Source organism: Ursus americanus, chromosome 21, assembly GCF_024610735.1.
Source record: "Ursus americanus isolate L20-20 chromosome 21, mUrsAme1.1.p, whole genome shotgun sequence".
NCBI lineage: Eukaryota > Metazoa > Chordata > Mammalia > Carnivora > Ursidae > Ursus > Ursus americanus.
Window position 1 is genome coordinate 245681 of NC_142147.1, and position 27782 is coordinate 273462.

General features: G+C 49.2%; 1 protein-coding gene and 1 long non-coding RNA gene across 6 annotated transcripts in view; one reads left to right on the forward strand and one right to left on the reverse strand.

Annotated features, from left to right (window-relative positions):
- Positions 1 to 745: 745 nt before the first annotated feature.
- LOC148108198 (uncharacterized) lies at positions 746 to 1620 on the reverse strand. Its single transcript, XR_015720838.1, has 2 exons — positions 1526 to 1620; positions 746 to 1436 (listed from the first exon to the last, which is right to left on the reverse strand). It is a non-coding gene; the product is annotated as an uncharacterized LOC148108198 (long non-coding RNA).
- Positions 1621 to 1728: 108 nt separating this feature from the next.
- Positions 1729 to 27782, forward strand: part of FANCA (FA complementation group A) — a 57966-nt gene continuing 31912 nt past the window's right edge. For all 5 annotated transcript variants that reach the window (XR_006775440.2, XR_006775441.2, XM_045772812.2 and 2 more), the window contains exons 1-20: positions 1729 to 1848; positions 2564 to 2673; positions 3025 to 3109; positions 6526 to 6668; positions 6802 to 6897; positions 8110 to 8183; positions 12089 to 12201; positions 13646 to 13725; positions 14226 to 14259; positions 14668 to 14734; positions 16769 to 16881; positions 18055 to 18131; positions 18445 to 18586; positions 18909 to 19042; positions 23791 to 23901; positions 24974 to 25069; positions 25166 to 25225; positions 26471 to 26559; positions 27107 to 27167; positions 27247 to 27296. Coding sequence is in view for 3 of the 5 variants with exons in the window: in XM_045772812.2 (XP_045628768.1) it covers positions 1770 to 1848; positions 2564 to 2673; positions 3025 to 3109; positions 6526 to 6668; positions 6802 to 6897; positions 8110 to 8183; positions 12089 to 12201; positions 13646 to 13725; positions 14226 to 14259; positions 14668 to 14734; positions 16769 to 16881; positions 18055 to 18131; positions 18445 to 18586; positions 18909 to 19042; positions 23791 to 23901; positions 24974 to 25069; positions 25166 to 25225; positions 26471 to 26559; positions 27107 to 27167; positions 27247 to 27296 (1814 nt within the window). In the remaining 2 variants the exon portion in view is untranslated. The remainder of the gene's footprint in view (positions 1849 to 2563; positions 2674 to 3024; positions 3110 to 6525; positions 6669 to 6801; positions 6898 to 8109; positions 8184 to 12088; positions 12202 to 13645; positions 13726 to 14225; positions 14260 to 14667; positions 14735 to 16768; positions 16882 to 18054; positions 18132 to 18444; positions 18587 to 18908; positions 19043 to 23790; positions 23902 to 24973; positions 25070 to 25165; positions 25226 to 26470; positions 26560 to 27106; positions 27168 to 27246; positions 27297 to 27782) is intronic.

Here is a 27782-nt window from a genome sequence, read left to right on the forward strand (position 1 = left end):
AGCCACTCTGGCAAATTAATCAAACCTGAGGAGGGAGTTGTGGGAACTCCTGATTTGTTGACATACTTTGTGGGCAATCTGAGGACCTACTATTTGGAACTGGCATCTGAAGCGAGGGGCAGAGTGGTAAGACTGAGCCTTCACCTGTAAGCTCTGACACTGGATTTCTGTAAATAGCGTCAGAACGGAGTTGAATTGTAGGACCCCCAGCTGGTATCACAGAGAATTGCTTGGGGAAGATTCCCCCACATTTGGGGACCAGAAGTGTCAGAAGTAGAGGAGATACACAGGAGGAAGAGTCGCATAGGAGGGAAGAACTGGGTTTTCCTACTCAGGATAACGGAGTTGATTTTCTGATTCACCCTTCTTCTGAAGTTAGGGCTCAAGACACCTTCAATGCATTTTTCACTTGTTTTTCCACGTACGCATAAACATGATATATTGTAAAGTTTGCTGAAACAAATCTAGAACTACTCTTTCAATTGGAGCTGATAAGAAAGCCTCGTGTCATTGGCCGCCTACAATTCATTCTCAACAGGAATGTGCCGGCAGTAATCTGCTCTCCCTCCTCCGTGGTTCCCCAGTGTGAAAGCCCTATGGCCCTGTCTGCTGCTGGTTCTCCAGCCCCGTGCTGTGTGTAAATCAGGCTTGAGGCCTCAATCCTAACCTTAAGCTGCCCTAGCCTTAACTGAAAAATAAATCTGTTTTGTAATTTTTACACAATGATCACAAGAGGAGACACAGAGAGGCTCAGGAAAAAAAGTTTATTATATCCCCAAGTCTGAGACACAGGAGGCAGAGCAGGCTGTGAAAGGACCACCACGGTGGCCAGGACACAGAAGATAGGAGTGAGAGGAAGCTTTAGGTCAAGGTCTTCTTCGGGGTTTTCACAGGGGAGGCAAGACCCGGCAGCATCAAGGACCGGGAAAGGCTAGTCTGAAGAAGCCGGGCTTTGGGCTACGGGGCGGGCCTTCGTGGCCTGGCACCTGGCCAAGGGGTGATTAAGGTGGAAGAACTTTGCCTGCCGGGATCGGGGCCAGGTGGAGGGGGTCTGGCTCCGGGTGGACAGTCCGCGTGTCAGAGGCGTGGGCCCTTTGCTGTCCCTAAGAACGGGCTGGCACGGGGGCGCGGGGGGGGGGGTCCTTCCCCAGCCAGGAAGGGTTACGATGTGAAACCATCACCCCGTGCAGAAACCGGGTTATGTCGACGACGCACCACACGTGTGTGCCCCCGCAGCCGACCACCCAGCTGGGACCGCGGCTGCGGCCGGGCTGAACCAACGCGGGCGGCGCAGGGGCACGGGCCTCCGCGGCAGGGCCGACCGGGTCTGGCTCCCCGCCCGCCCGCGGGACGAAGGACGCAGCGCTGCCGTTTTAGGGTGTCCCCGGGGTCGGCTTCGTCAGGCTGCTTCTTCGTGACCAACTCTCGCTCATTCTCTGCAGGAACAACGCACAGTGTTGCCACAGCTTTCTCGCACGTGACGCCGATGTCAATCCACTCCGCTAACCGCCAACCCTAAACTGACCTCTCCCTTGCCCACGTATCACGTGCTCTCTCCGCTTTGCCTCCACCAACATGGCGCCTACGCCGCCACCACGATGGCCGCGGCGCGAGGCCTCCGGCCCAAGGGGGGGTGTGGCTGGGTAGCCGCCAGCCAATGGGGAGGCGGCGCGGGCCGCAGCCAATGGGGAGGCGGCGCGGGCGCAGCCAATGGGGAGGTCGCGCGGGCCGAGCGCCGGGAGCCACAGAGGGGTTGCGGTATTCCCGCCATGTCCGACTCGCGGGCGCAGGACGCTGCTTCGGACTTGGGGTCCGGGAGCCGCAGGAGGACATGGACCGAGCTGCTGGGTAAGAGGGCGCCGGGGCCGGGGTGGGTGGTGCCGGGCCCTGAGACCCCTTCCCGACCCAGCCTCCTCGCCGGCCTGGTCCCCGACCCCTCCTTGCCCTCCAAGACCTCCCGTCTTCCCCCACCTCTCCCGAACCCGGGTCCTAGTCCCCCCGACCCTTGGCCCCGTGGATCCCCAGTTCCCTCGGCACTGGGGGGGGGGGGGGCTGGCCACCGTCCAGCCGGACGTCTAGGAAGATGGTTGTACGAGGTGGGGAGTGTAAGATTTGCCCCAGGCGTCCAGGAGCGCGGGGTGACAGCTTAGCCCCCAAACCCCAGAACCTCCGTGAACAAGAATCCACCCCAAGATCCGTGGCGTTTGCACGATACTGCTAGCTAGACCAGACTAGACTTGGGTTTCATCAGCTTTGCCCAACCTGTGTTGGGCAACCCTGTCCCAGGGTCCCACGTAGAAATGTACTTGCTGTTTCTTGGCTTCCACCCATGCGTGACAGTTCCTCCTTCTCCGGACATTTGGAGAAGTCTTCGTCCCTCGTTGTATAAAACGTCCCTCAGTTGGGTGCGTCTGGTGTGCATTTTTCTGGAATGCACGGGAGTCCCGTGGAAATAATGTGTTCCCAGGGTGCATCACATCAGCGGGTCTAGAATGTGCCCGAGTCGACTGGCAGGAATTTTTAAGGAGTGCTGTAATTTTGTGGAACTCATTTTCCTCCTTAGCGGGAAGGGTCAAGAGGCAACTGCATGGCCCTGGAAGGGAGCACAAGTTGCAGGAGTCAGCTGTGCGCCTCCTGAGACGCCATCTAAACTTGAATGACCTTTTGCTTGAGGTAAGAGGGAATTGGTTTGGCCTTTGAAGACAGAGGTTAGTTTGGGTGTTTTGCACCCAGCCAAGGCATAATCTTCATGAAGAGACACCTGAAAAGCCTTCTGAGTATCTGGTAGGAGCATCCGTTAAATGTTGACAAGGCGAGAAAGAGATGGTGAGCATTTATTTTTTTGGAGATAAAATAAGTTCAGAGGGAATTTAGTTTCTCAAAAAGCTTTGGTGAGTTTCACTTTTTAGAAATGTTTGCCTCATAGTATTTGAGAGCAGTGCAGTGAGCGAGCCTTCTGTACAGATTGTTTCTACACACACACAGCTTGAATGTTAGCTAGAGTTCTTCGTGTTTGGTTTCCAGGTCGAAGGTCCGGCGTGTAAAACTCTGTGTCTCCATCAGTTGGTGGATCCTGAGGCCTCTGCTGATCTTTCTAGTTCACTCATAGGTAAGTTAGAGCTCAAGTTTCTTAACACCTGCGGTTTTGGAAGAGCTCTACCAAAGTATCTGCAGCTGCTGGGCACGTGTTGTAAGGCTGTTATTTAAAAACAGCGTTTGGGGGGCGCCTGGGTGGCACAGCGGTTAAGCGTCTGCGTTCGGCTCAGGGCGTGATCCCGGCGTTATGGGATCGAGCCCCACATCGGGCTCCTCTGCTATGAGCCTGCTTCTTCCTCTCCCACTCCCCCTGCTTGTGTTCCCTCTCTCGCTGGCTGTCTCTATCTCTGTCAAATAAATAAATAAAATCTTTTAAAAATAAAATAAAATAAAATAAAAACAGCGTTTGGGGGCACCTGGGTGGCTCAGTTGGTCGGGCAACTGGCTTCGGATCAGGTCATGATCCTGGAGTCCCACCATCGAGTCCCACATCGGGCTCTTTGCTCAGCAGGGAATCTGCCTCTCCCTCTGACCCTCACCCCCTCATGCTCTCTCTATTAAATGAATAAATAAACTCTTCAAAAAAAAAAAGTAAATAAAAACAGCATTTGACTCAACATAGGACTCAGAAGCAGTAGGAACCAAAACGTCCCTTGGAAAAACGTGGGACGGTAATGTGCACCTCATTTATACAAGTGGGAAAAACAGGTTCTGCTAGGTCCGAGAGAGCAGGCAGGAAACCAGAAGGATATTTCTGGGTTGAGAATATTTCAGGATATTTCAATTTGAGAATAATGAGATCAGGGAAGTTCTGTGGGAATAATAAAATCAGTTATTTTCTGGACATTCACATTTTTATTATGAAATGACTGTCATTTCAGAAAGATATTATCTAATTCATTAATTTGTTTAAAATATCTATTAAAATAACTGTAAACAAACAGACTCACCTTGACCACTGATCACCGCAGGTTTTTGGCGAATCGTACTGATTCTCACTGCCCTCACTGTGTTTGAATTTCACATCCTAGTGTCATCATTCTGAGGAACCAGGCTCTGCCACACACTTCCTTGTATGGATTTTGGATCAAAGCATAAGAGCTTCTATAAAAAGCTCTTGACCTTGACTACAGAAATATAAATAGACCCTTAATTCATGAATTTATTAGTGGCTTTTCCTGTTGAAGATAGTTGCCATCATACTCATATGATATATAAAAAATGTTATGTAAAAGAGATTAAAGCTTTGTGAATAAAAACACACTTTCCCATGGAGACAATTTGGAAATAAATGGTTAGGAACTAGCATTTTCTACCTTTCTACTGTGAATTCTTTGCTTTTTAAATTTAGTTATAATTAACATGCAGTGTTATATTAGGTCCAGGTGTATAATATTCCCAATTTCCTTTATCTGTTTCACCCATTCCCTACCCTCTGGCAACCACCAGTTCTCTGTATCTGAGTCTGTTTTTCTCTTTTTCTACGTTTGTTTTGTTTCTTAAATTCTACAAATGAGTGAAATCCTATACTTCCCTTTTTAGCATTATATTTGGATCTGTTCCTGTGTTGTTACAAATGGCAACACCTTACGTCCTGTTTGCAGTTGAGTAGTGTTCCGCTGTGTCCATATACCACGTCTTGAGCCGTCCACCTGTTGACGGGTGCTTGCTTCTGTACTTTGCTGGAAGTAATGCTGCCATCAACACTGGGGTGCATACATCTTTTCAAACTAGTTTTTTTGGGGCGCCTGGGTGGCTCAGTCGTTAAGCGTCTGCCTTCGGCTCAGGGCTTGATCCCGGGGTCCTTGGACCGAGCCCCACATCAGGCTCCTCCGCTGGGAGCCTGCTTCTTCCTCTCCCACTCCCCCTGCTTGTGTTCCCTCTCTCGCTGGCTGTCTCTCTCTCTGTCAAATAAATAAATAAAATCTTTAAAAAACAAAACAAAAAAACCCTAGTTTTTTGGTTTTCTTTGGGTAAATACCCAGTAGTGGAATCACTAGATCATATGATAATTTAATTCTGTTTTTAATTTTTTAAAAATTTTATTTCTTAAAGGTTTTTTACTTATTTATGTGGGAGAGAGAGACTCTTGAGCGGACTCCCCACTGAGCCCCCCTGACTTGGGGCCTGATCTCCGGACCTGGAGATCATGACCTGAGCCCAAGTCTGATGCCTATCCAGCTGAGCCACCCAGGCGCCCCTGTTTTTAAATTTTGAGGACCCGCCATACTGTTTTCCACAGTGGCTGCTCCAGTTCGCACTCCCACCAGCAGCACACAGGGTTCCCTTGTTTCCACATCCTTGCCGACAACTTGTTGTTTTGTATATTTTTGCTGTTAGCCGTTCTGAAAGGTGTGAGCTGATACCTCATTGTGCTTTTGGGTTGTGCCTCATTGATGATTAATGATGGTGAACATCTTCTCTGTGTCTGTTGGCCATCTGGATGTCTTCCTAAGGAAAATGTCGAGTCAGGTATTCTGTCTGTTTGTTAACTGAATTTTTTTTTTTGATGTTAGGGTTGTAGAAGTTTCTTATATGTTCTGGATATTAGCTCTTGTCAGATATGTCATTTACAAGTATCGTGTCCCATTCAGTAAATTGCCTTTTTGTTTGGTTGATGGTTTCCTTCACTGTGGAAAAATAATGGCTAGAAATTAATATTTTCTCCCCTTCTACCGTGAACTATTTCTTGACCCCAGTAGTTGATAATTTCTAATATTGTCATTTGGAATCTTCATAACTGCTACTAATTGTTTTAATTTACATATTGTTATGTGTTTTCAGAGCTCTGAGGATAATGGGCATGTGCTACAGTTTCCTTTTCTTTAAAAAAAAAAAAAAACCCCAAAACCTTAATTTTGGAAGTCAAATCAATTAGACAACAATTTGCTTGTAGGCATTATCTATTTCAATGCTGTTTGGCATTCTTACTTTATGGAAGGGTGGCTGCTCAGGAGGCTAGTGGCTGCTTGTGGGCTCAGCACCCAGGCTCCACCGGGCAACACAAGGGCCGACCCCTCCTGTGGTCTCTGCCGACCACCCCTGTGTGGCACGACATTTGGAAACTGGACCCCATTCCACTTAAGCATCATTATGAAGTCAGCGGGAGCAGGTCTGTTTTTGACACTAAAGTAATTAGAAAAATAGGAAGTCATTGAAAGAGTCCAGTATAGTTACCAATTTATTGTGCTCCTTTGGAAAAAGTTGATGAAGTTCTAAGAATATATCTGCCAAGCTCCCTTGTTTGTGTCACACAGAAACACGGGCGTGTGCAGCTGTGGGTTTTGAATGCTGCCCTTCCTGTCTTGGGAGTTGCTTCAGTGATTAAATGGTCTTAATTGTATACCTTATGTTTTTTCCCTCTAGATCTGTGCTCCCCTTCAGCAGTCTGTTTTCTGAGATGCTGCAGCTTAAAAAGGCCTTTTAAACCCCAGGTCTTCTGTTTCAGACATTGTTGTGTTTCTCCCGCTTTTTTGTTCTGTCTTTAAGGCTCTGCTTTACGGGATCAAGCCTCGAGACTGGGCGTCCCAGTGGCTGTGCTGTCCAGTCGGACAGTGGCCTCCAGCATCGTGCAGATCTGTGCGTCCAGTGGTGAGCCCTCCCACAGGGTGCTGCTGAACGCAGAGCAGAGGGTAAGACGCAGCGCCAGGAGCTAACGGTGCTTACTCATTACTTTTAAGCTAGTTGGAAAAATAAGACGTTTCTTCAATATTGCTTCAGGTATTTGCTTTTTTTTTTTTTTAAAGATTTAATCTCTCATTTCAGAAGAAACTGTCTTCCTTGTTGGAGGTGGCTCAGTATTTATTAGCCCATAGTATGTTCTCTCGTTCCTCCTTCTGTGAAGAACTATGGGAAGTACAGGTAAGTTGGACATTGCAGCTCTGACTCTCGGGTTTTCTCAAGCAGTGTCTGTTGAGCAGAGGCAACAGAGTCCAGCACGTTCTTAGGGACTTCACCAAGCATCTCATTAGTCACAGAGAGGGGGTGGGAAAACATTCAGCAAATGCCTCTGAGGGCGGGAAAGAAGTACCTTCAGTTACCATATTTGTCAACATTCACCCGTCATCAGTAATATTGATTAGAATGTACCACAGAAATATGTTCTTTCTTCTTAGGTATAATTATGAACAATTTTCCAGGGTAGTGTAATAAACTAGAAAATTATAATTTAAAAGTTATTTTTATTCTTTTTTGAAGCATTTTGAATTCAGTAGGTTTATAGATTTTTGAGTAGTCGGAAGAACTCAAGGTAGCTGGTTATTAAATGAGATCAGTAAGAATAAAGAAAAAGGAAAGAAAAACCCAGGTGAGGGTGCATGCATGGTTTCCCCCCATTCTTTCATCCAGCAGACATTACATATGTGTCTGTAGATGTGTCAGCACTTGACGCAGCCCCTGTGCGTACTGACAGCTGTGTAGTGGGAGGGAGGGGCAGCTGAATGCCCACGAGTTGCGTTTGACATAGGTGTCCACAGGTGTGCAGGGAAGAGTGGACAGCTGCATGACTGGTGGCTAGGGAAGACTTTCTAAGAGAGCTGGCAGCTGCATGGGGTGTGAAGGAGGAGTGCCATTTTGTTGGGTGAAGGAGAGCAGGACAAAGTAGGCCATCAGACAGCAGACTTGAGTGAGATATCCTGAGGGCAGGGGAAAGGGTGTCTCTGCTGCGGAAGGGGGATCTCGCTGGGATAGGAGCGAGTGAGAGAGAGAGAGACTGGGTCACAACTGTCCCGTGCTGCGTCCAAGAGTCTCAACTTTGTTCTGAAAGCTGCGAAGAGCCACCAGAAGGTCTAAAGAAGAGAAGAGATTGACTTGTCCAGTCGATAATATTTTGGAATCTTGTATGGGCCCCAGTGGAGAAAGTCCTGGAAGCAGGTTACACTAGAGGCTGGCCGGGGTGCTGGAGGATGGGGAGACGAAGGACAGCAGTGGTGGGTGAAGCCAAAGTGATGGAGTATGTGTTTGAGGCTGTGCCTGTTGCTCCAGTTGTCAGCAGAGCCCATAGTTTGGTGAACAGGCTCTGCATTTTGTAGGACAGTGTGTGCACGGAGGCCTCAGTACTCTTATTTTCTTCAGGATTCTTTGTTGCTTGAAGCTGTGTGGCATCTTCACGTACAAAACATTGTGAGCCTCCAGGAGCTGTTGGAAAGGTAGTGTACCAGTGATCATTTAACAATACCTTAGTATCATAGGGTTTATTTTTTGTAATCTAGTCCATTATGACTTATTTATATATCAAAGCCAAGAATCACTGAAACGCTTACTTTATTGTTTAAAGAGAACGTTTGTTGTAATCAAAGTCTTTGTCATGGACAAACTTGGTAATGTTTTCTTCGTATAAGATATTATCGTGGGAGGGGCGCCTGGATGGCTTAGTCGGTTGAGCATCTATCTGCCTTTGGCCCAGGTCATGATCCCAGGGTCCTGGAATCGAGTCCCTCATCAGGCTTCCTGCTCAGCGGAGCCTGCTTCTCCCTCTGCCTGCCGCTCGCCCTGCTTGTGCTCTTTCTCTCTCTCTCAAATAAATAAAATCTTTAAAAAAGAATTGTTTTTAAAGGGATGCCTGGCTGACTCAGTTGGAAGAGCATGAGATTCTTATTTTAGGGTTGTGAGTTCAAGTCCCGTGTAGGGTATAGAGATTACTAAAAAAATTTTTTAAAAAACGAACTTTTTTTTTTTTTTTAAAGATTTTATTTATTTATTTGACAGAGAGAGACAGCCAGCGAGAGAGAGAACACAAGCAGGGGGAGTGGGAGAGGAAGAAGCAGGTTCTTAGCGGAAGAGCCTGATGTGGGGCTCGATCCCAGAACGCTGGGATCACGCCCTGAGCCGAAGGCAGACGCTTAACGACTGTGCCACCCAGGCGCCCCAAAAATGAACTTCTTATCTAGAAAAAAAAATGTTTTCAAAGATTTTATTTACTTATTTTAGAGAAAGAGAGAGAGCACAAGAGCAGGGAACTTCAGAGGGAGAAACAGACTTCCTGCTGAGCAGGGAGTCTGACGCAGAACTTGATCTCGGGGCTCCAGGATCATGACCTGAGTCAAAGGCAGTTGCCCAACCAACTGAGCCACCCAGGCGCCCCCCAAAAAAATTTTTTTTAAAGATTTCATGTATTTGAGAGAGAGCATGAGGAGTGGGGTGGGGGAAGAGGCGGAGGGAGAGGGAGACTCCCTACTGAGCAAGGAGCCCGATGCAGGCCTCGATCCCAGGACCCTGAGATCATAACCTGAGCTGAAGGCAGCAGCTTAACTGACCGAGCCACTCAGGCTCCTCCCATAGAAAAATTTCTTAAAAATTTAAAGAGACATTTAGGTAAATATGGTTGATAGAATGTGTGTACCTAGTTTTATTTCCTCCTGAAATCCCACCAAGAGTAAGGCAAGTGACTTTTTACAAAGCTAACCCTCTAAAGAGGGCAGCATATAGAAGAGGAGATAGGAGAAGCAACGTTTTGGAAGCAGAAGACAGACCTGTGGCAAAGGACTTAGTAAACTTGAGACAGACTTGCCCTAAGCCAGCAGTGTGGCTGCTCGCTCTGTTGCTAAAAGCCCACAGGATGGGAGGTGCCGAGCACGTCTAACGGAAGGTGAAAGAGAGTGACTCAGTGTCTCCAAAAGCACATAGAAGAGGCGTTTGGGGCTTTTGCCTGCCGTGCTCTAGGCAGCCAGGCAGTTGCTTCTTCCCTAGCCAAACAGAAAGCCGGAGATCGGGAAAACTGCGTGTCTAGTTTGGGGAACTGTGAAGCACAGCTGAAAAGACTGTATTGAACCCGTGGCGTTGTGATGTGTGGGTCACATCTGGATTTGAAAAGTTGGGTCTTCACCTGATACCAAAAAAAATTCTAGGTGAATCAAAGGGGGAAAAAATGAAATTATGAAAGTACTAGAAGAAATCCTGGAAAATGTTTCTATAATCTTGGGGAGGGAAGGGCCAAACTATGATATAAGGCCCAGGACTCAGAGAAGATTGACAAATTAACTGAAAAACACATTTCCTGACCTATGCACCTAGGCATAGGGGGTTAAAAAAAGGCATCCAGATTGGAAAGGAAGAAGTAAAACTATGTGCAGAGGACATCATCTTGCATGTTGAATGCCCTAGGGAATCCACACTGAAAAGTATCAGAGCTAATTAGCAAGTTGAGCAGGGTTGCAGGAAACAACATCAGTATGCAAAAGTCGGTTGTGTTTTTATACAATCACATGAACAATCTGAAGAGGAAGTTAAAATTTCATTTGGGGCACCTGGCTGGCTTAATCAGAAGAGCTCGTGACTCTTGATCTTGGGGTCATGAATTCGAGCCCCAAGTTGGGTGTAGAGATGACTTAAAACCTAAAAAAAATAAATAAATAAAAAATAATTTAAAAGAACATTGAAAAGAATAAATTAGGAATAAAGTAAAAGAAGTTCAAGACTTCTACACCAGAAACTGTAAAACATAATTAAGGGAAGAGCTAAAGAAGTAGACATTCCATGTTCATGGATTGGGACACTTAAGATGGCATTGTTATGTCCAAACGGATTTATGCATGCGGTATAATCTCCATTAAAATCTAACTTGTTTTTTTTTACGTACACTCACAAGCTGATTCTGATACTGACGTGGGAATGCAAGGGACCCTGAATAGCCAAAAATTCTCCAGAGAGAAAAACAACTCTGGGGGATTCACAGGTCCTGTTTCCAGGACTTACTACAGGTGATGGCCTAAGGGTAGACTTAGAGCAGTGGAATAGATTTCCGGTCTAGACGTAAACCCCTACATTTCTGTCACTGATTTTTTTTTTTTTTTTGAGATTTTATTTATTTGATAGAGGCAGAGCAAGGGGAGCGGCAGAGGGAGAGGGAGAAGCAGATTCCCTGCTGAGTAAGGAGCCCGACGCAGGGCTCGATCCCAGAACACCGGGATCATGACCTGACCCGAAGGCAGACGCTTCACTGACTGAGCCACCCAGGTGCCCCAGTCACTGATTAATTTTTTAAAGATTTATTTATTTGTTTTAGAGAGAGTATGAGCAGGAGGGGCAGAGGAAGAGAGAGAATCCCAAGCAGACTCTGGGTTGAGTGCAGAGCTTGACGTGGGGCTCAGTCTCACAACCCTGAGATCATGACCTGAGCCGAAACCAAGAGTCAAATGCTTAACCCACTGAGCCACCCAGGCACCCCTGTAAGTTGATTTTTGACAAGGGTGCCAAGACCATTGAATGGGGGATAAATGGTCCATTCAACAAATGGTTTTGGGACAACTGGACATAGACATGCAAAAGAATGAAGTTGGATCCCTGCTTCACACTACACGTAGCAGCTAAGTCACGGTGCGTCAAAGAGCTAAACGTAAGAGCCAAAGCCATAACCCTCTAGAGGAAAGTCTGGGGTTACATCTGCTCGAGCTTGGATTAGGCGGTTAGAACTTGTGTGCGTCAGCACTGTTAGGACCGTGAAAAAACAATGCACAGAATGGGAGACATTATTATCAAATCACTATCTGGTAATCTGGTATCTAGAATAAAGAACTCTTGTACCTCAACCATAAAGACAAATAATTCAATGAAAAATGGACCAAGGATTTCAGTAGACATTTGTCCAAAGAGGGTACACCTAAGGCCAAGCACAGGAAAAGGTGCCAGACATCGTTAGTCCCCAGAACAGTGCGAGTCTGCCAGGTGAGGACCCCCACTGCTCCTGCTTCCGGATCCGGGCTCCCCAGTCTGTTCTGCATGGCTGATGCCCTTGATGACAGTCTGTCACCTCAAAATTGGAGCCTTTTTACTTGTTTCTGATTATTTTACTCTTACTGAACTTTCTTTTTTCCCTGAGTAGTAGTAAGCTATTCCACATATGCTTTTTGAAGGTGATTATCTTTAATATCAGTGGCAGTGTCCCTGCCCGCTCCTGGGTGTCAGCGGGCCCTGTCCTGACTTCTGGGGACGGCTCAGGTGGCTGCCAGCTGGTTCTCAGTGCCCCGGCTTCCTCGTGAGATGAGTGTGGAAGAAAAGGGCCTGATAGATACGGGACGATGGTGAGCCCAGGGTGAGCTGTGTGCTTTGTCCCTAGTCGTGCTGATACTCAGGCCACGGTCGCGTGGCTCTTCAGGGACCTGTGCCTTCTGTGCGAGCAGATGGAAGCCTCCACTCTGCACACTGAGATCGCCAGGGCTATGCTTTCTGGTAAGTTCACACCAGGGGCAGGTTCATGGGCAAAGTTGAGGTGTGTGGGAATGCTTTCGGCTGCAGGAGCCTGTGGGAACAGGACAGCCCCACACCCTAGCTCGGGAACTTGGAACGAAATCATCTCCACCTGGACCTGCTGTGTGGGTCTGCTCACACTTGGGTGGTGTGCGAGCTTTGATAAAGTCAGTCTCTTGACCCGTTGTGTTTGGGGGGCTCTAGCTGGTGTGTTTGAAATATGCAGATCATGACCTGCTAAACTAGGGGGCACACGCCACCCACGTGGGGTTGGCAGGTAGCTCCCTCAGCATCTGAGCCCCCACTCTGGGGAAGGGAGAGCCTCCAGAGTCACGCCGATGGGAGGTGCACTCATGGAAAGAGGTCAAGTCACAGGAATGTGTTACTTTCAGATCCCAGAAAAGGAGGGGTGTAGTGAGCCGGGGAAACCCATAAGCGAGGGGAAGAGACAGAGAGCAGGCACCTGTTACTTGTAAGGTGAAGTCACCTGAGGTGACTAACTTTCTGTGGGCTCAGTTCTAAGTGATTATTTTAAAAGGTGCCCGGGAAAAGCAAAGTAGGAACTGTGGCTGAGCTCATGGCCTGATCTAAACGTCAGACTTGGGGTGAGAGCAGGGGCGGCAGCTCAGAGTGGCTGTCCTCTTGTCACACTTGTTTTTCTGAGTGCCTTTCCCTTAGAGTGGGCCCTGTCCCCGGCTCCTCTCTGAGTTGTCAGATCCTTGTCATTGCCAGGAATGTCTGAAGAATGAAATGTACAAATAAAAGATTAGATGGGAAGTGGAATGTTCCATACACATAGCTTATGAATATTTTTACATTGCAAAGATGTGTTTATTTTTCCTAAAACCTTCTTGGTGATGGATGTGAGCTCCTTAGGAATTCCTGAGTCTAGACTCAGAGAGTTTAAGTTTAAATCGAATGAGACAGAAAATCTTCTACTCATTTCAGGAGGTATGAGTCTATTTCCTGCCTAACTGTAATGCTTCTGGGTCCTTCTAGAACAGTCCTTACATTACTTGTTTAGGATATTGGCTGGAGAGACAATCCACATGAAAACCTTAGATGCTCCTTTTTTTTTTTTTTTTTTAAGTGATCTTTACACCTAGCATGGGGCTCAGACTTTACAACCCTGAGAACAAGAGTCACACGCTCCACTGACTGAGGCAGCCAGGTGCCCCAGATCCTACTTTGTTTTAAGAGAAATATCCTTCCCATAAACTTGATGATGAGTAATTTCCCTTTCAAACAGAGTGGCGAGAAGCCAAGTCTGGTTTGGGAAGGATTTTGGTTGGTGGGGCCAGTGAAGGCTTGTGTGTGCGGTGTGGAGCAGGGTGACTGATGTGGGTCCTCACCTTTCCATTTGCTGGGAAGCAGGTGCCCTGCGGAGACCACAGTGCATGTAACTACTTGGGTTTGTGGTTTTCAGATTTTGTGCAGTTGTTTGTTTTGAGAGGATTTGAGAAAAACTCGGATCTGAGAAGTGTGGAGCCTGCACACATGGCCCAGGTAGGAAGAACAGTCAAACGAAGAGTCTGGAATTGACCCGTGGCGAAAGTGGAAGTTCTCGGACCGGTGACCCCAAATTTGTCTCTTAGCTTCGATGGGAGATCTGTTATTTTCCTGTGGTGCTCCCTGAGTAGGGTTACTCCCTGCGTCCCCTGGACGTGAGGAAATGGAACAGAGCAGGGATATCTCCCGCCATGTTCTGCTTTCCAGAGTTCTTGAGGGTGAAAGCCTTCAGCACGGCCCAGAATCACAGCCTCTTACCAGCAGAACCCCTCTGTGCTGACCCCGAGAGCTGGGGGCCGTGGGAGGCCGGCAGGATTCGGCCAGGGCCCTGGGGGTCACAGTGGATCCTTGCAGAAAGTCTGCCCTTTTTCGGTCGGGTCTCCCCAGTGTGGTGGGGTGTGGGTGGAGGCACTTCCTCATTTCCCTGTAGGGTGAGGGCTACTTTTCTCGAGGGCGCACGGAAGTGAGTAATGGTGGCCTGCGTTCTGCTTTGACAGCTGTCTGCTGCCGTGCTTCAGAGGATGCTGATCTGTGAGTCGTCTGCTCCGAACCCCACACTGTGCGACAGCTAGTTTGCTAATCAGGGATTCCCAAGGTTTCCTACCTTTCCATTTCAAGTGTTCACCTGCACTTACGCTCTGCTGTTTTTCCTGGCTTTCAGTTCTTGGTGGCTTTACATTTAATGTCCAGAGCTGAAATCAGGGTTAGTTTTGATTGACTTAAAAGACTGAAGTCTTTGGTACTGTTGGGGTGTTTGGAGGACTTGTACCCTTGGGGGGCGCGAAGGAGGCTGACGAGGTCTGTTACTTGGAAATTGAGGACCCTTCCTTTCCCAAAGACTTACTATCTGATTTGTCTGGTAATAGCTGGTCAGGGATCATTTTTGATGGATTGTGAGGCTGAGCTGATGTGTTTTCTGTTCCCACTATCTGTCGTTAGTCGCTCTCGAGGCACTGACCACTGGACTGCAGGACTCATCTCCAGCGTACAGGGCGGTGAAGAGCTGGTACGTCCTGGGGGCGGGCCTGCTGGGCATGCTTAGGGGGTGGTGCCTCCTATCTCGAAGGTCCTAGGTGTTTGAACCACTCCTGAAATATCAGCAGCTGATTCCTGCAGACGCTGCCATTGTGACAATGTCCTGTGAGGATGCCCGCTGGAAAGTTCTGGGAGCCCTCTGGTCAGCCTGCTCCTTCTGAAGATGAGGGGGGAGGCCAGCCAGCCCCCTTTCTGCATGAATCCTCTGTCACCTCCAGGTCTTCCTTCCTGGTGTGAGCCCAGATTCCCCCCCAGGGCACCCTTGGAGCGACCTTCTCACTGGGCTCTCCCCGCCACCGCCGTGCCTATGCCCATTCCTCTCTTCCCCTGAGCCTTCTCTGTTCCCCAAGGTTGGCACTCACACTCACCCATGGTCACGAGTTTGCCACGCTGGCTTTCTCTCTGCGTGGCTCTGGAGGTACAGTTCAGGGCTGGTCGTTGTGGGGTCGGGTTTGCTTCAGAGTAGTGTGGGGTGAAGCTGGCCTGGAAGCTGGTTCTTTCCTGGCAATCCGGGAGAGTTTTCTAGCATTCCCAGGCCTTGCAGATCCCCCTGATCTCTCATTGTTTTGCCCCCAATTACCTGTATTCCAGTTGTTCTGGCGACCCTCCGATGTGCTGTATATAATTCAGTTCTTCACTGAAACTGTTTATACAACATCGCTTAGTTTTCTAAAGTATATGCACTTTTATTACACGCTTGACTGCATTGCTTGAACTCATGTCCTGAGAGAGAATGACTATAGAGGTGTTTGTTTCTTTTTAAATTTCCTTTTTTAAAAAAAGATTGACGCATTTGAGAGAGAGGGAGCACGGGGTGGGGGCCAGAGGGAGAGGGAAAGAGAGTCCCAAGCAGACTCCCCACTGAGCGCAGAGCCCGACTCGGGGCTCAATCTCATGACCCTGAGATCACGACTTGAGCCAAAACCAAGACTCGGATGCCTAACCGACTGAGCCTTTTTAAGTTTCTTAATTAGTTGCCAGTATTTACAATAAAACCACTCGCTGCCCCCACCCCACCCCAGTCTGGATGGCCAGCCTTCCTGGCACATGGGGTTTGCATCCTGGTTCTGTCTCCCAGGAAGGCCAGCAGGGCCCACGGCTGCCCTTTGGCCTGGTGTCTCCTCATGGCTCATGTGACTGGGGCTCTTCTCCCTGAGGAATTGGGTACAGCTGTCAGTGACTGTGACCCTGGCGCACTGAAGTGCCCTCAGGGCCCTGCTGTCAGGCAGCCCCAACACCTTTCGTCCCTCCTGCCCTGTCAGTGACATCTTACCCGCTGTCCTTCTCACCCTGGCATGGGATGTCCTTGGCTTCAGGAACCGTTGCTGCATCTGAGTGCCTGTGGATGCCAGGTGCTTTGCACCAGCCTGGCTGTTGCCCTGCTGCCCATGATACCCATTTCACAGATGGGCAGACTGAGGCTTTGTGATGTTGGCATGTTGCTGTGGACTGACCCAGACTTCCCTTTCTGCTTCCGTACTCCATGGGCAGCTCCTTTCTTATTGGACCTGCCCTTCTCTGGACTTTTCTTCCTTCCTTCCTTCCTTCCTCCCTCCCTCCCTCCCTCCCTCCCTCCCTCCGTTCCTTCATTCCTCTTTTTTTTTTTTTTTTTTTTTAAGATTTTATTTATTTATTCGAGAGAGACAGAGATAGGGAGAGAGAGCACACAAGCTGGGAGAGGAGAGGGAAAAGCAGGCTCCTCGCTGAACAGAGAGCCCGACGCAGGGCTAGATCCCAGGACCCCGGGATCATGACCTCAGCTGAAGGCAGGCTTCACCAACTGAGCCCCCCAGACACCCCTGGACTTCTTTTCAAGTCGGTGGCACAGTGGCCTGGCAGAGCGAGTGCTTCAGGGTTTTGAAAAGGGCAAGCCTCTGCACCCCCTGAACTGGGAGTTGGGGCCTCGGGGGTCCATGCAGCCTTCCGGACAGTCGCCTTTGCTGAGCTGCGGTGGTGTGTGTGATGCTGTCAGCACTGCTGGGGACTTTCCGTACTGTGTTCGCAGGGTCGGCGTGCTCTGTGGACGCACGTGTGGCGGCATGATCTCAGCGGATGCTCCAAAGAGGTTTTACAGTCACACTCTGACTCAGGTGCTCACTCACAAGCCGGTGCTGAGAGGTGGGTTCCGGGACCCAGCTTGTTTGCCTCCCTTATGGGAGCATGGGCCCCAAAGGTAGTGCTCTGAGACAGGTCGAGACTCGAGGACACGTTATCGTCGGATACCCTTTCATTCGAAAGTTACACATTCTCATAAGGAAAATTCAGAATTAACGAAGTATGGGAAGGAGAACTGTCACCCATATCGTCATCAAAATAGAAATACATTTAATGTGAAGCCTTTCTTGTGGTCTTTTCTCAATAGATTTTGAAAATCTCGTTAACAAATGAAGTCCTAGAATCTGTCATAATAATTCATCTATCATAAGCATTTTCTTATGGACAGTTGATCCTTGAATGATGTGGGGGTTAGGGACCCTGACCCCTGTGCAGCTGAAAATCTGCATGTAGCTTTTGACTTTCCAGAACTTAACTACTACCAGCCTTCCTGGTAAGAAACACTTGATTAATGCATATTTTGTACGCACCATGTATTGTTCTGACATTAAAGTAAGCTGCAGAAAAGTAACGGACACGATAAGGAAGAGAATACACTGACAGAACTGTGCCGTACTGATTAGGGAAAAACCGCATGTAAGTGCACCCACACATTTCAAATCCGTGTTGTTCAAGGGTCAGCTGTAGTTACGGCTCTTCTCCAAAGTGATCGATGTCATGACATGTACCAGTGAGTGTCCTTGGGTTGATGTCACCATCCGTTCAGTGATGGTGTTTGCAAGTTTTCACTGTTCCTTGAGGGGCTAAAATGAGCACCTTGCCCACCGAGCTTTATCTGCGTGTGGCACTGTGTCCCTGGGCCGGGTCGTCCGGTGGCACGAGGGAAGCTATGGGCACAGCTGTGTTGCACTCTGAGGGGCTTGCGTAGGGCTCGTTGCCCGCTCCAGCAGCAGCGCCCTCCCTGATTGCTTATCGACAGTTAAAGTGGAAAAGCAGCAAAATTGAAATATAATTAATGGATTAGAAAACACAGAAAATATGATGAAGGGTTAGCAGCAGGGAGCTGGGCCAAAGACACAGACACTTGAGAGTAGAAAACAGTTCACAAACAGAAATGTTTGCTAATAACTGAGAAAATGCCAATTAAAACAAGGCAGTTTTTTGACGTCAAAACAGAAGACAGCTTTTCATGATGACTGACTGGCCGTTTTTGTCTGTTTTTATTTCTGAATGAAGTTTCTGATGCTGTTCAAATGCAGAGAGAGTGGAGCTTTGCGAAGACCCACCGTCTGCTCACCAGTCTGTACCGCAGGGTGGGTGTCGTGCGGCATTCTGCCCTGCTGCTCCTGTGCTTGGTGCTGGGTGGCAGCTGCCAGGGGGCTCCGTGGCTCCCAGCCCAGGGAGAAGGGCCGGCAGACACAGCCATTCCTGCCTAGACCACCAGGGGGCCCAGAGGCTGGATTTGTGACTTGGGCAAAACACCTTCTCCTTGAAGTGAGAATCCTTCCTGCCCACACGGACCCTGAGGACGGCGGCAGAAGCGTCCCTGGAGGTGGGATGGGGGTGAGGCTGCAGCTGCCTGGTGACGGGCTTGTTCGACCGCCGAGTCGGGAACTTCTGTTTTAGCTCTTCGAGATACTACGTCCAGAGGAGCTGGTTGGCCACTTACAAGAAGTTCTGGAAACACACGAGGTGAACTGGCGGCACGTGCTCTCTTGTGTGTCCACGCTGGTGATCTGCCTGCCTGAAGCGCAGCGGCTGGTTAAAGGTACACTGGGTGGGCGCCCCGTGGCGTGTGCGTGTGTCCGCTTATTTGCGGGTGAGCCTACAGGTGGATGTTGCTGCTCCTCTCACTGCCCCGGGGGTGCCCTGTGTCTTCTCATCTGTGCCCTTCGTCTGTCTCTCGTGGTGCCGGCCCTGCTGGCTCCGGCCTCACCTCACGTAGCCTGTGTTTGGCTGCTCTGGGCATTCGTGACCCAGTCTCTTGAACTTGGCGCTGGACATGCATACCCTCCTAAGTGGCGTGCCCTACCCCCGGAGCATGCATGCACGTCCTCGTCTGCCAGCTGTGATGGGTTGTTCCCTCCTAGACTGGGTGGCCCGATTGCTGGCCCGTGCGTTCGAGAGCTGCGACCTGGACAGCATGGTCACCGCGTTCCTGGTGGTGCGTCAGGCTGCGCTGGAGGGCCCCTCTGTGTTCCCATCCTACTCTGACTGGTTCCAGGTGAGCTCCCTCCCGGCAGTGTGTGCTCGTGGCTGGGCCCCCGACTTGCCGTCGTAGGAACAGATGCATTCCCGTGGTCAGGTCTGCTCCTCGCGGCCACCCCTGGGGCTCCGTGCTGCCCTGTCCGGGGTTTGCCGCGCGCCCTCCCCCGCCCCCTGTCGTTGCCGCCGCGCCTGCCCGATTCAGTCTCCGGGTCTGGGGGTGCCGTCAGGAAAGCATGAAGACAAACGCGGTGGTGGCTGCTGCGTGCACCATGTGGTGTGTCCCAGAGGAGTGCTCTTGGGTCCCTCCTCTCTGTTGGCGCCACATCCGTGTTCTTGCCACGTCTGTGCCGCTGTTCACAGACCAGCAGAGTCCCGCTGCTGAGGACACGGCTTCCAGATGTCCACTTGGAAGGCTGGGCCTGTGTGAATCTGTTGGGTACAAAACCTTTGTGGAGGTTTTGGGTTTTCCTGCCACGCTGCGGGGTGATGCAGCTGTTGCTTCCTTGCGGGGAGCCCACCTTGCTCCGGTTCTGAGGGCGGCTGCACTGGCAGAAGCCTGCCTTGGCCCAGCCTCTGCTGGCCTGGGGTGCTGGTAGAGGATGGGTGGTCGTGATGTTCTTTCTTTATTCTTCCCATCAGTCCTGTGTTCCCCCACAACGGGCTGTCGGCCCAGGGCACCCGCTGGCCTCACAGGGGCTCTTGGCAGTGTTCACTGCCGGGGTACCCTTGGTGGTCATCAGAGCTGGCCTGTGTCCTCTGTCTGCCGAGAGCTGTGTCCAGGTGATTTGGTCCATCCAGGTGTCCCCCGGGCCTGGGATTTGCTGAGTTCTCAGGGCAACATAAGGACAGGAATGCTTTGCAAGTGCTGTGTTGATGGTGGGGTGTTTTGGTTTTGTTTTTCCTTTTACCTTTTAAATAAACTTTATTGAGATATCATTTATATAAAATGCACCCAATTTAAGTAAATGGTTGGGTGAATTTGACAGATGTTTATGTGTATGTTCAGTGTTTGAAGATCTCTTTAATCTTAATTTCAAGAATGTTAATGTAAATAGGCCAATGTGATGATTTTAAATTTGAGCCCTTTGGGATCATGAATTACGGTTCTTAGCTCATCACCGTGTGCTTGTAATTTTTCTAATGAGAATAACTGTCTTTTTCCTGGTGTGACATTAAATGCTGTTGCAGCCGCAGACCCGGGGACGTGCCTGTTATTCTGGAGAGCGGACATGAATCCTTCACATGAACTGTGCTCTCCTCTGGCGTTTCGAGTCCTGTTTCCACGGTGTCATTGAGGCTCACTCTTGACCGAGTGGATGTTGCCAAGAGTCACTAACCCTTCCGTGTAGACAGGCTAGAGGGAGGAAATGATGCCCCTCGTACTTTGCGGGGAGCTGAATGGTGATGTGGGGATGGTCCTCTTCCCATCTGCTGGCTTTTTTGTTTTGTTTTGTTTTTTTGTTTTTATTTCAATCACCCGGTGCTCATCTCAAGTGCACTCCATCCCCATCACCTGTTTCCCGCACCCCCCCCCCCCACCCGACTCCCCTCTGGTCACCATCTGGGTGTTCTCTGTACTTCAGAGCCTGTTTCGTGGTTTGCCTCTCTTTTTCCTTCGGTCTTTTGTTTAAGTTCCACAGTGAGTGAGATCATACGGTCTTTGTCTTTCTCTGATTTATTTCACTTAGCATAACATTCTGTAGCTCCATCCATGTCTTTGCAAATGACAAGACTGCATTCTTTTCTAGATGAGTAAGATTCTGTTGCGTGTGTACACCACATCTTCTTGGTCCATCCAGCAGTCAGGGGACACTTGGGCTGCTTCCATAGCTTGGGTATTATAAATAATGCTGCTATAAACATAGAGGTGCTTATATCCTTTGATTTAGTATTTTTCTTAAAGGTTTTATTTATTTGAGGGGTGCCTGGGTGGCTCAGTCGGTGAAGTGTCTGCCGTCGGCTCAGGTCGTGATCCCAGGGTCCTGGGGTCGAGTCCTGCATCGGGCTCCCTTCTCAGCAGGGAGTCTGCTTCCCCCTCTCCCTCTGCCTCTGTGTGCTCTCCCTCTCTCTCGCAAATAAATAAATAAAATCTTTAAAAAAAATTAAGATTTTATTTATTTGAGACAGAGCAACTGAGCCACCCAGTTGCCCCAGCAATCTGCACATTTACAGTTTTCAGAGTACAGGTCTTTTACCTCTTTGGTTGGGTTTATTCCTGGGTATCTTAGTGTTTTTGGTGCAGTTGTAAATGGGGTTGTTTTCTTAATTTCTCTTTCTGCTGCATCATTATTAATGTATAGAAATGTAACAGGTTTCTGGACATTGATTTTGTATCCTGTGACTTTACTGAGTTTATCAGGTATAGTACTTTTTTGGTGGAGTCTTTTAGGTTTTCTGTATATAGTGTCATGTCCTACAGATAATGAAAGTTTTGCTTTCTCCTTGCTGATTCAAATGCCATTTATTTCTGTTTGTGGTATGATTTCTTTGGCTAGGACTTCAGTGCTATGTTGAATAAAAGTGGGCATCCTTGTCGTGTTCCTGACCTTAAGGGGAAAGACTCTCAGTTTCTCCCTTTTAGGATGATGTCAGCTGTGGGTTTTCATATATGGCCTTTATTATGTAGAGGTACGTTCCCTCTAAACCTTTGTTGAGGGTTTTTATCATGAACGGATGCTGTACTTTGTCAGACGTTTCTTCTGCATCTGTTGAAGTGATCGTGTGATTCTTGACCTTTCTCTCAGTGATGTGCTGTGTCACGTTGGTTTGCAGATACTGAACCCCCCTTGTAGCCCCGGGATAGGTCCCGCTTGTGACGCACTGAGTGGGGTTTTCATGTATTGTTGGATTCGGTTTGCTAGTATCTTGCTGAGGAGTTTTGCACCCTTGTTCATCAGGGCTGTTGGCCTGTAATTCTTCTTTAGTGGGGTTTTTATTTAGTTTTGGTGTCAGGGTCATGCTGTCCTCGTAGAACAAATTTGGTAGCTTTCTTTTGGCAATTTTTTGGAATAGTTTGAGGAGAATAGGTATTAACTAGAAATGTTTGGTAGAATTCACTTGTGAAGCCATCTGGCCTGGACTTTTTGTTGGTTGGGAGTTTTTTGGGACTGATTGAATTTCTCTGCTGGGAATCGCTGTTCATGTTTTCAATTTGTTCCTGTTTTGGGAGGTTATATGTTTCTAGGAATTTATCCATTTCTTCCAGGTTGTCCAATTTGTTGGCATATAGTTTTTCATAATAATGTCTTATAATTGTTTCTAGTTCTGTGGTATTGGTTGTTACTTCTCCTCTCTCATTTGTGATTTTGTTTTTTGGGGTCCTTTCTTTTTTTCTTGATAAGTCTGGCTAGAGATTTATCGTTTTTATTGCTTTTTTTCAAAGAACCAGCTCCTGGTTTCATTGGTCTGTTCTCCTTTTTTTTTTTTTTTTTAAGTTTCTATATTGTTTGTTTCTGCTCCATCTTTCTATTTCCTTCTTTCTGTTGGTGTTAGGTTCTGCTTCTGTTGGTTTTTCTAGCTGGTTGAGGTGTAGGGTTAGGTTATGTATTTGAGTTTTTCCTTGCTTCCTGAGAACCGCTTCTCCGCATCCCAGAGGTTTTGGACTGTTGTGTGTTCATCTTCATTTGTTTCCATGTGCTTTTTTTTCTTCTTTGACTTCTTGGTTGACCCATTCATTTTCAGTCGCATGTTGTTTGAGCTCCATGTATCTGTGGTCTTGTGGTCGACTTCTAGTTTTATAGCGTTGTGGACTTTGTCAGTCTTCAGGTCGGTTTCTGGGGCATCTGGGATGATTTGATTGTTACCTAGTTGCGTTTGTGGGACAAGGCGAGCCTGGGGTCCTCCTGCCCTGCTGCCATCTTCCCCTTACCTGGTGGCTGCTTGTGTCTGCACCGCTGTCCTGTTCAGAAGAATTCTGTCGTGCGCTTTGACAGGTTGCTGCCGCGGCCCTCCACGCATAGTGGCGGAGGCTATGGCGTTCTGGCGAGCTGGGCCGGGGCAGGACTTCGTGTGGCTGGGTGTTCAGTTCTCTGGACAGAGGCTCCTTGCAGCCCTTCTGGGCCGAGGCCCGTTCTGGAATCCCCAGGCGCCCTCAATTCCTGGAAGGGCCTGCTTTTCTCTTGTGAGCTGGGCTCTTTCAGGGTCCCGAGGGGGTGCCTTTCTTGGCTCGCTCCCCTGCGGTGACCTTGTCTCCTCACAGAAGAGTAACTCCTCGGGAGTTACCGTGGTTCAGAAGTGGCTTCATCGTGTAGAATGTGTTTATTCATTGAGGAAAGAGCCCTTGTTAGGGCAGCTAATACACTGTGCTTCCGAAGGTCACAAAAAGATGGTACAGTTACTGTTTTCTACAGGAATATATATATATAATTTTTTTTTTTTTAAGATTTTATTTATTTAGTCGACAGAGAGACAGCCAGCGAGAGAAGGAACATAAGCAGGGGGAGTGGGAGAGGAAGAAGCAGGCTCATTGCAGAGGAGCCCGATGTGGGGCTCGATCCCAGAACACCGGGATCACGCCCTGAGCCGAAGGCAGATGCTTAACCGCTGTGCCACCCAGGCGCCCCTACAGGAATATATTTTTAATTTTTGTTTTAAATAACTTTTCAGCCCATCTTCTCAGGCAGGCAGAGCCGTGGCATCGTGGGATTACAGGAGCCCAGGTGGCTGTTTCCCTTTGATGCACCTGAGCCTCTGTTTCTGCCGCCGCGTGACCTGTCCCCGTGTGGGTGCACGGCCCCTCGCCCTCACGCCCGCCTCTCCCTCCAGGCCTCCTTCGGGAACACGAGGGGCTTCCACAGTGGCAGCAAGAAGACCCTGGTCTTTCTCTTCAAGTTCCTGTCAGACCTCGTGCCCTTTGAGGCTCCCCGGTATCTGCAGGTGAGCGGCTGTCCACCCACCCGGGCATCCCGCTGTCTTTCCCCGGTGCAGACCTTACAGCTGGGTTTGTCATTGTGCTCTCGGGTGTAGAAACCACGTGTATGCTGGTAAGATGCCCCGGAACCAGCCCCTTGTCCATCCCTGGGGCATGGTCGGGGACAGCACACAGCCCCAGCAAGGTCGGGGAGGTTGTGCCAGCCCAGCAGGACGTCCTCAGCACCCACTCAGTGGGAGGACATTGTCCTGTACGCCACGGCCCCACGTTTGGGTTCTCAATGAGATATATGTGATTGATATAGATATATATATCATATATATATTTTTGGTAGTTTCAGGTTTTTATTCAAATTTCAGTTAAGATATAAAATGATATAGTTTTATGTTGAAGAAGAACCAGGAGGATACACCCCAAAGTGCCCGTGGCCATTACTTCCAGGGGTGGAAGACATTACACCTTCATATAGTTTGCATTTTTAATAACAAATCTGTATGAATTTCATGGTTAAAAATGCCTTTCTGCAAGCTTTCTTTTTTAGTCAGGTCACTCTGCCCAGGATTCTTGGAGCGTTGGGCCCTGGAGACTGATTCTTAGTTCTTTCTGTAATTCAGAAATTTCCATTACATTCCAAAGAATATGTGTGGCCTAAGGGACAAAGAAGCATATAGAATGTACCCATCAGGGAGTGAAGGTCAGAGCTTGCACCCTGCCCTGAGGGCTTGACCCTTGTGTCCTTGGAGCTGGAGCACCCCTGTGCTAGTGCTTCAGGGGAGAGACTCGGGGCGGGGGTGCCAGGCTGCCGTGGGCGAGGGGCCAGCTCTGTGGGAGGACACAGGCCCCGCCCGGCCAGGCCCCCTTGGGAAGGACAGTCCACAGGTGCATGTAGAGACAGACCCTCGCCCCAGATTCTGTCTGTTCCAGCTCTGGCTCAAGCCCCCTGAGTCTTGGGCTCATCCTTTGAGTTTCCTGCTATCGCTGTAAGTTCAGGTGTCCGCGGTGAGCCGTTGCTGCTGCCCCACAAGGTCACCCGCGGTCGGTGGGCTGACGGCGCCCTGCTCTGCCGTCTGCCTGCAGGTGCACATTTTCCATCCACCGCTGGTGCCCAGCAAGTACCGCTCGCTGCTCACAGACTACGTCGCGCTGGCCCGGACGCGCCTGGCTGACCTGAAGGCGAGTCACGGCCTCCCCTCCCCAGCAGCGGCGGCTTATTCTGCCTCTCCCCACAAAGGCCAGTGCCTCACATTCCCGACCATGTCGCCTCTGCAGGTTTCGGTGGAAAACATGGGCCTTTACGAGGATCTGTCTTCAGCCAGGGACATCGCAGAGGTAAGGCCACCTCGGTTCTGTGGCTTCCTGTGGCCTCTGGCCCGTGCTCACCAAGCACAGTCTGACTTCCTGGGACTCTGAGCTGAGCGTGTGGGCCTTTTCTGTCTGCTGCAGCTGGAGGATGGGAGTTAAGCAAGTTACTGTGTGCAGGAAGGCCTGTCTTTCAGATCTTCATTCATGTGGGTTTGCAGCAAAGACGAGGTCTTTAAAACAGGGTGGGAGGAAGATCCTGTGTTTCTAAGAATTTCAGGAAGAAGTGTTAACTATACGTAAACCAAATGTCAGATGGCTCTGTGGTGTGTGTATGTGTTATTTTAAGATTCTTTTACTTAGGGGCGCCTGGGCGGCTCGGTCGGTGAGGTGTCTGCCTTCGGCTCAGGTCATGATCCCGGGTCCTGGGATCGAGTCCCCTGTCGGGCTCCCTGCTCAGCGGGGAGTCTTCTTCTCCCTCTCCCCCTGTCCCACCCCCTGCTCATGCTCCCTCTCTTTCTCTCTCTCTCTCTCATAAATAAATAAAATCTAAAGAAAAAAAAAACCTCTATGACTTAAAAGTTGTGAGTGGCCAGAGAGCCCTTAAAGCTGCCAGGAGAGTGTTAGGTGAATATTTTAAAGTATTTATACACACACACACACACACACGTTTATATATATGGGTTTTTGTTTTTAAGATTTTATTCATTTATTTGAGAGAACATGAGCGGGTGGGAGGGGGAGAAGCAGGCTCCCCTCTGAGCAGGGAGCCCAATGTGGGACTTGATCCCAGGACCCTGGGATCATGACCTGAGCCGAAGGCAGAGGCTTCACAGACTGAGCCACCCAGGTGACCCATATTTTTAAGTATTTAATGTAGGTATCTATTTAAGGGTTATTGGTGTTCATATGTTGTCATTTCATAATTTTTTTAACTCTGAAAAATTAAGTTCCTTCACCTTCCCCTCAGAGTCTTTCTTCAGAACCCTGTGTTCTCCTTGAGGGGAGCCAGGAGGGCGGCAGAGCCTCCCAGAGGTGTTGAATGGTCCCCGGGTGGCTCATTGCTAGGTGTGAGCTTCCTGGGAACGTGAAACAGCAGTCAGTCCCTTTCCGTGGTCTTGCTGGCATCGGTTTGTCCGAACGTCCCCTTGCTGTCCCCCTTGAAATGGCAGAGTTGTCGTGGTACCAAACAGTAGGCTGATGGCACCCTTCCCTGGTCAGTGTCTTTTCTTTCACATCGTCTGTTCCTTTCCCGTCCTCCCCATGTGGAGCCAGCCCCACAGCCAAGCGCACCAGGATGTGGAGAAGGCCATCACGGTGTTTGAACACACAGGGAAGATTCCTGTTGCCGTCATGGAGGCCAGGTAGGGGCATGCTTCCTGGAGTTTTCCCGTCTGTCCTCAGAGCCCCTCGGAGCAGGGTGTCTGTTGTGATTGTGGGTGACTGAGATAGACGCCCCAGCACGAGTCCTGTGGTGAGGTGGCTCAGAGCCCTTGCTGTGAGACTCATTTTCTTGAGAAAAGCCAATGGGTATTGTTGCGTAGAGCCCCCAAAGAAGGGTGAGAATGAGCCCACGGTGTGGCCGACTCTTGGTTTTGGCTCAAGTCATGATCTCGGGGTCCTGGGATTGAGCCCGATGTTGGGCTCCATGCTCAGCGGGTTGTCTGTTTGAGATTCTCTCTCTCTCCCTCTCCCCATCCCCCCCTCGCACGCTCGCACGCGCATTCACGCTCTGTCTCTGAAATACAACTGTGGTATATCTTAGCCATGCGACATGGAATGAGACAACCCGCTGGGGCCACCCTGTGAGATGCAGTGAGTTTCTGTGGAAGTGGATGTTTTCGTAGTTGTCAGGACGGTGTTCTGACGCTTCTGTCACCTGCGACTCTGAGTCTGCTCTTCTTGTTGCAGCATCTTCAGGAGACCCTACTACGTGTCTCACTTTCTCCCTGCCCTGCTCACACCTCGAGTGGTCAGTACGTGTGGTCACGGACTTGGGTCCCTGTTGGCAGAACGCAGATGTCTCACTTGAATCCCACCTTCCCTCACAGCTTCCGAGAACCCCCGATTCCAGAGCCGCCTTGATAGAGTCCCTGAAGAGGTACGCAAGGACACCTGTTTCCAGGAGGGTTGTTGACAAATGCAAAGAATTGTGATTCTTTTGTAGAGAAATGGTTTTTTTTTTTTTTTTATAATGATTTTTTATTATATTATGTTAGTCACCATACAGTACATCCCCGGTTTCCGATGTAAGGCTCGATGATTCATTAGTTGTGTATAACACCCAGTGCACCATGCAATACGTGCCCTCCTTACTACCCATCACCAGTCTATCCCATTCCCCCACCCCCCTCCCCTCTGTAGCCCTCAGTTTGTTTCTCATAGTCCATAGTCTCTCATGTTTCATTCCCCCTTCTGATTACCCCCCCTTTCTTTATCCCTTTCTTCCCCTACTGATCATCCTAGTTCTTATGTTCCATAGATGAGAGAAATCATATGATAGTTGTCTTTCTCTGCTTGACTTATTTCACTTAGCATTATCTCCTCCAGTGCTGTCCATGTTGTAGCAAATGTTGAGAACTCGTTC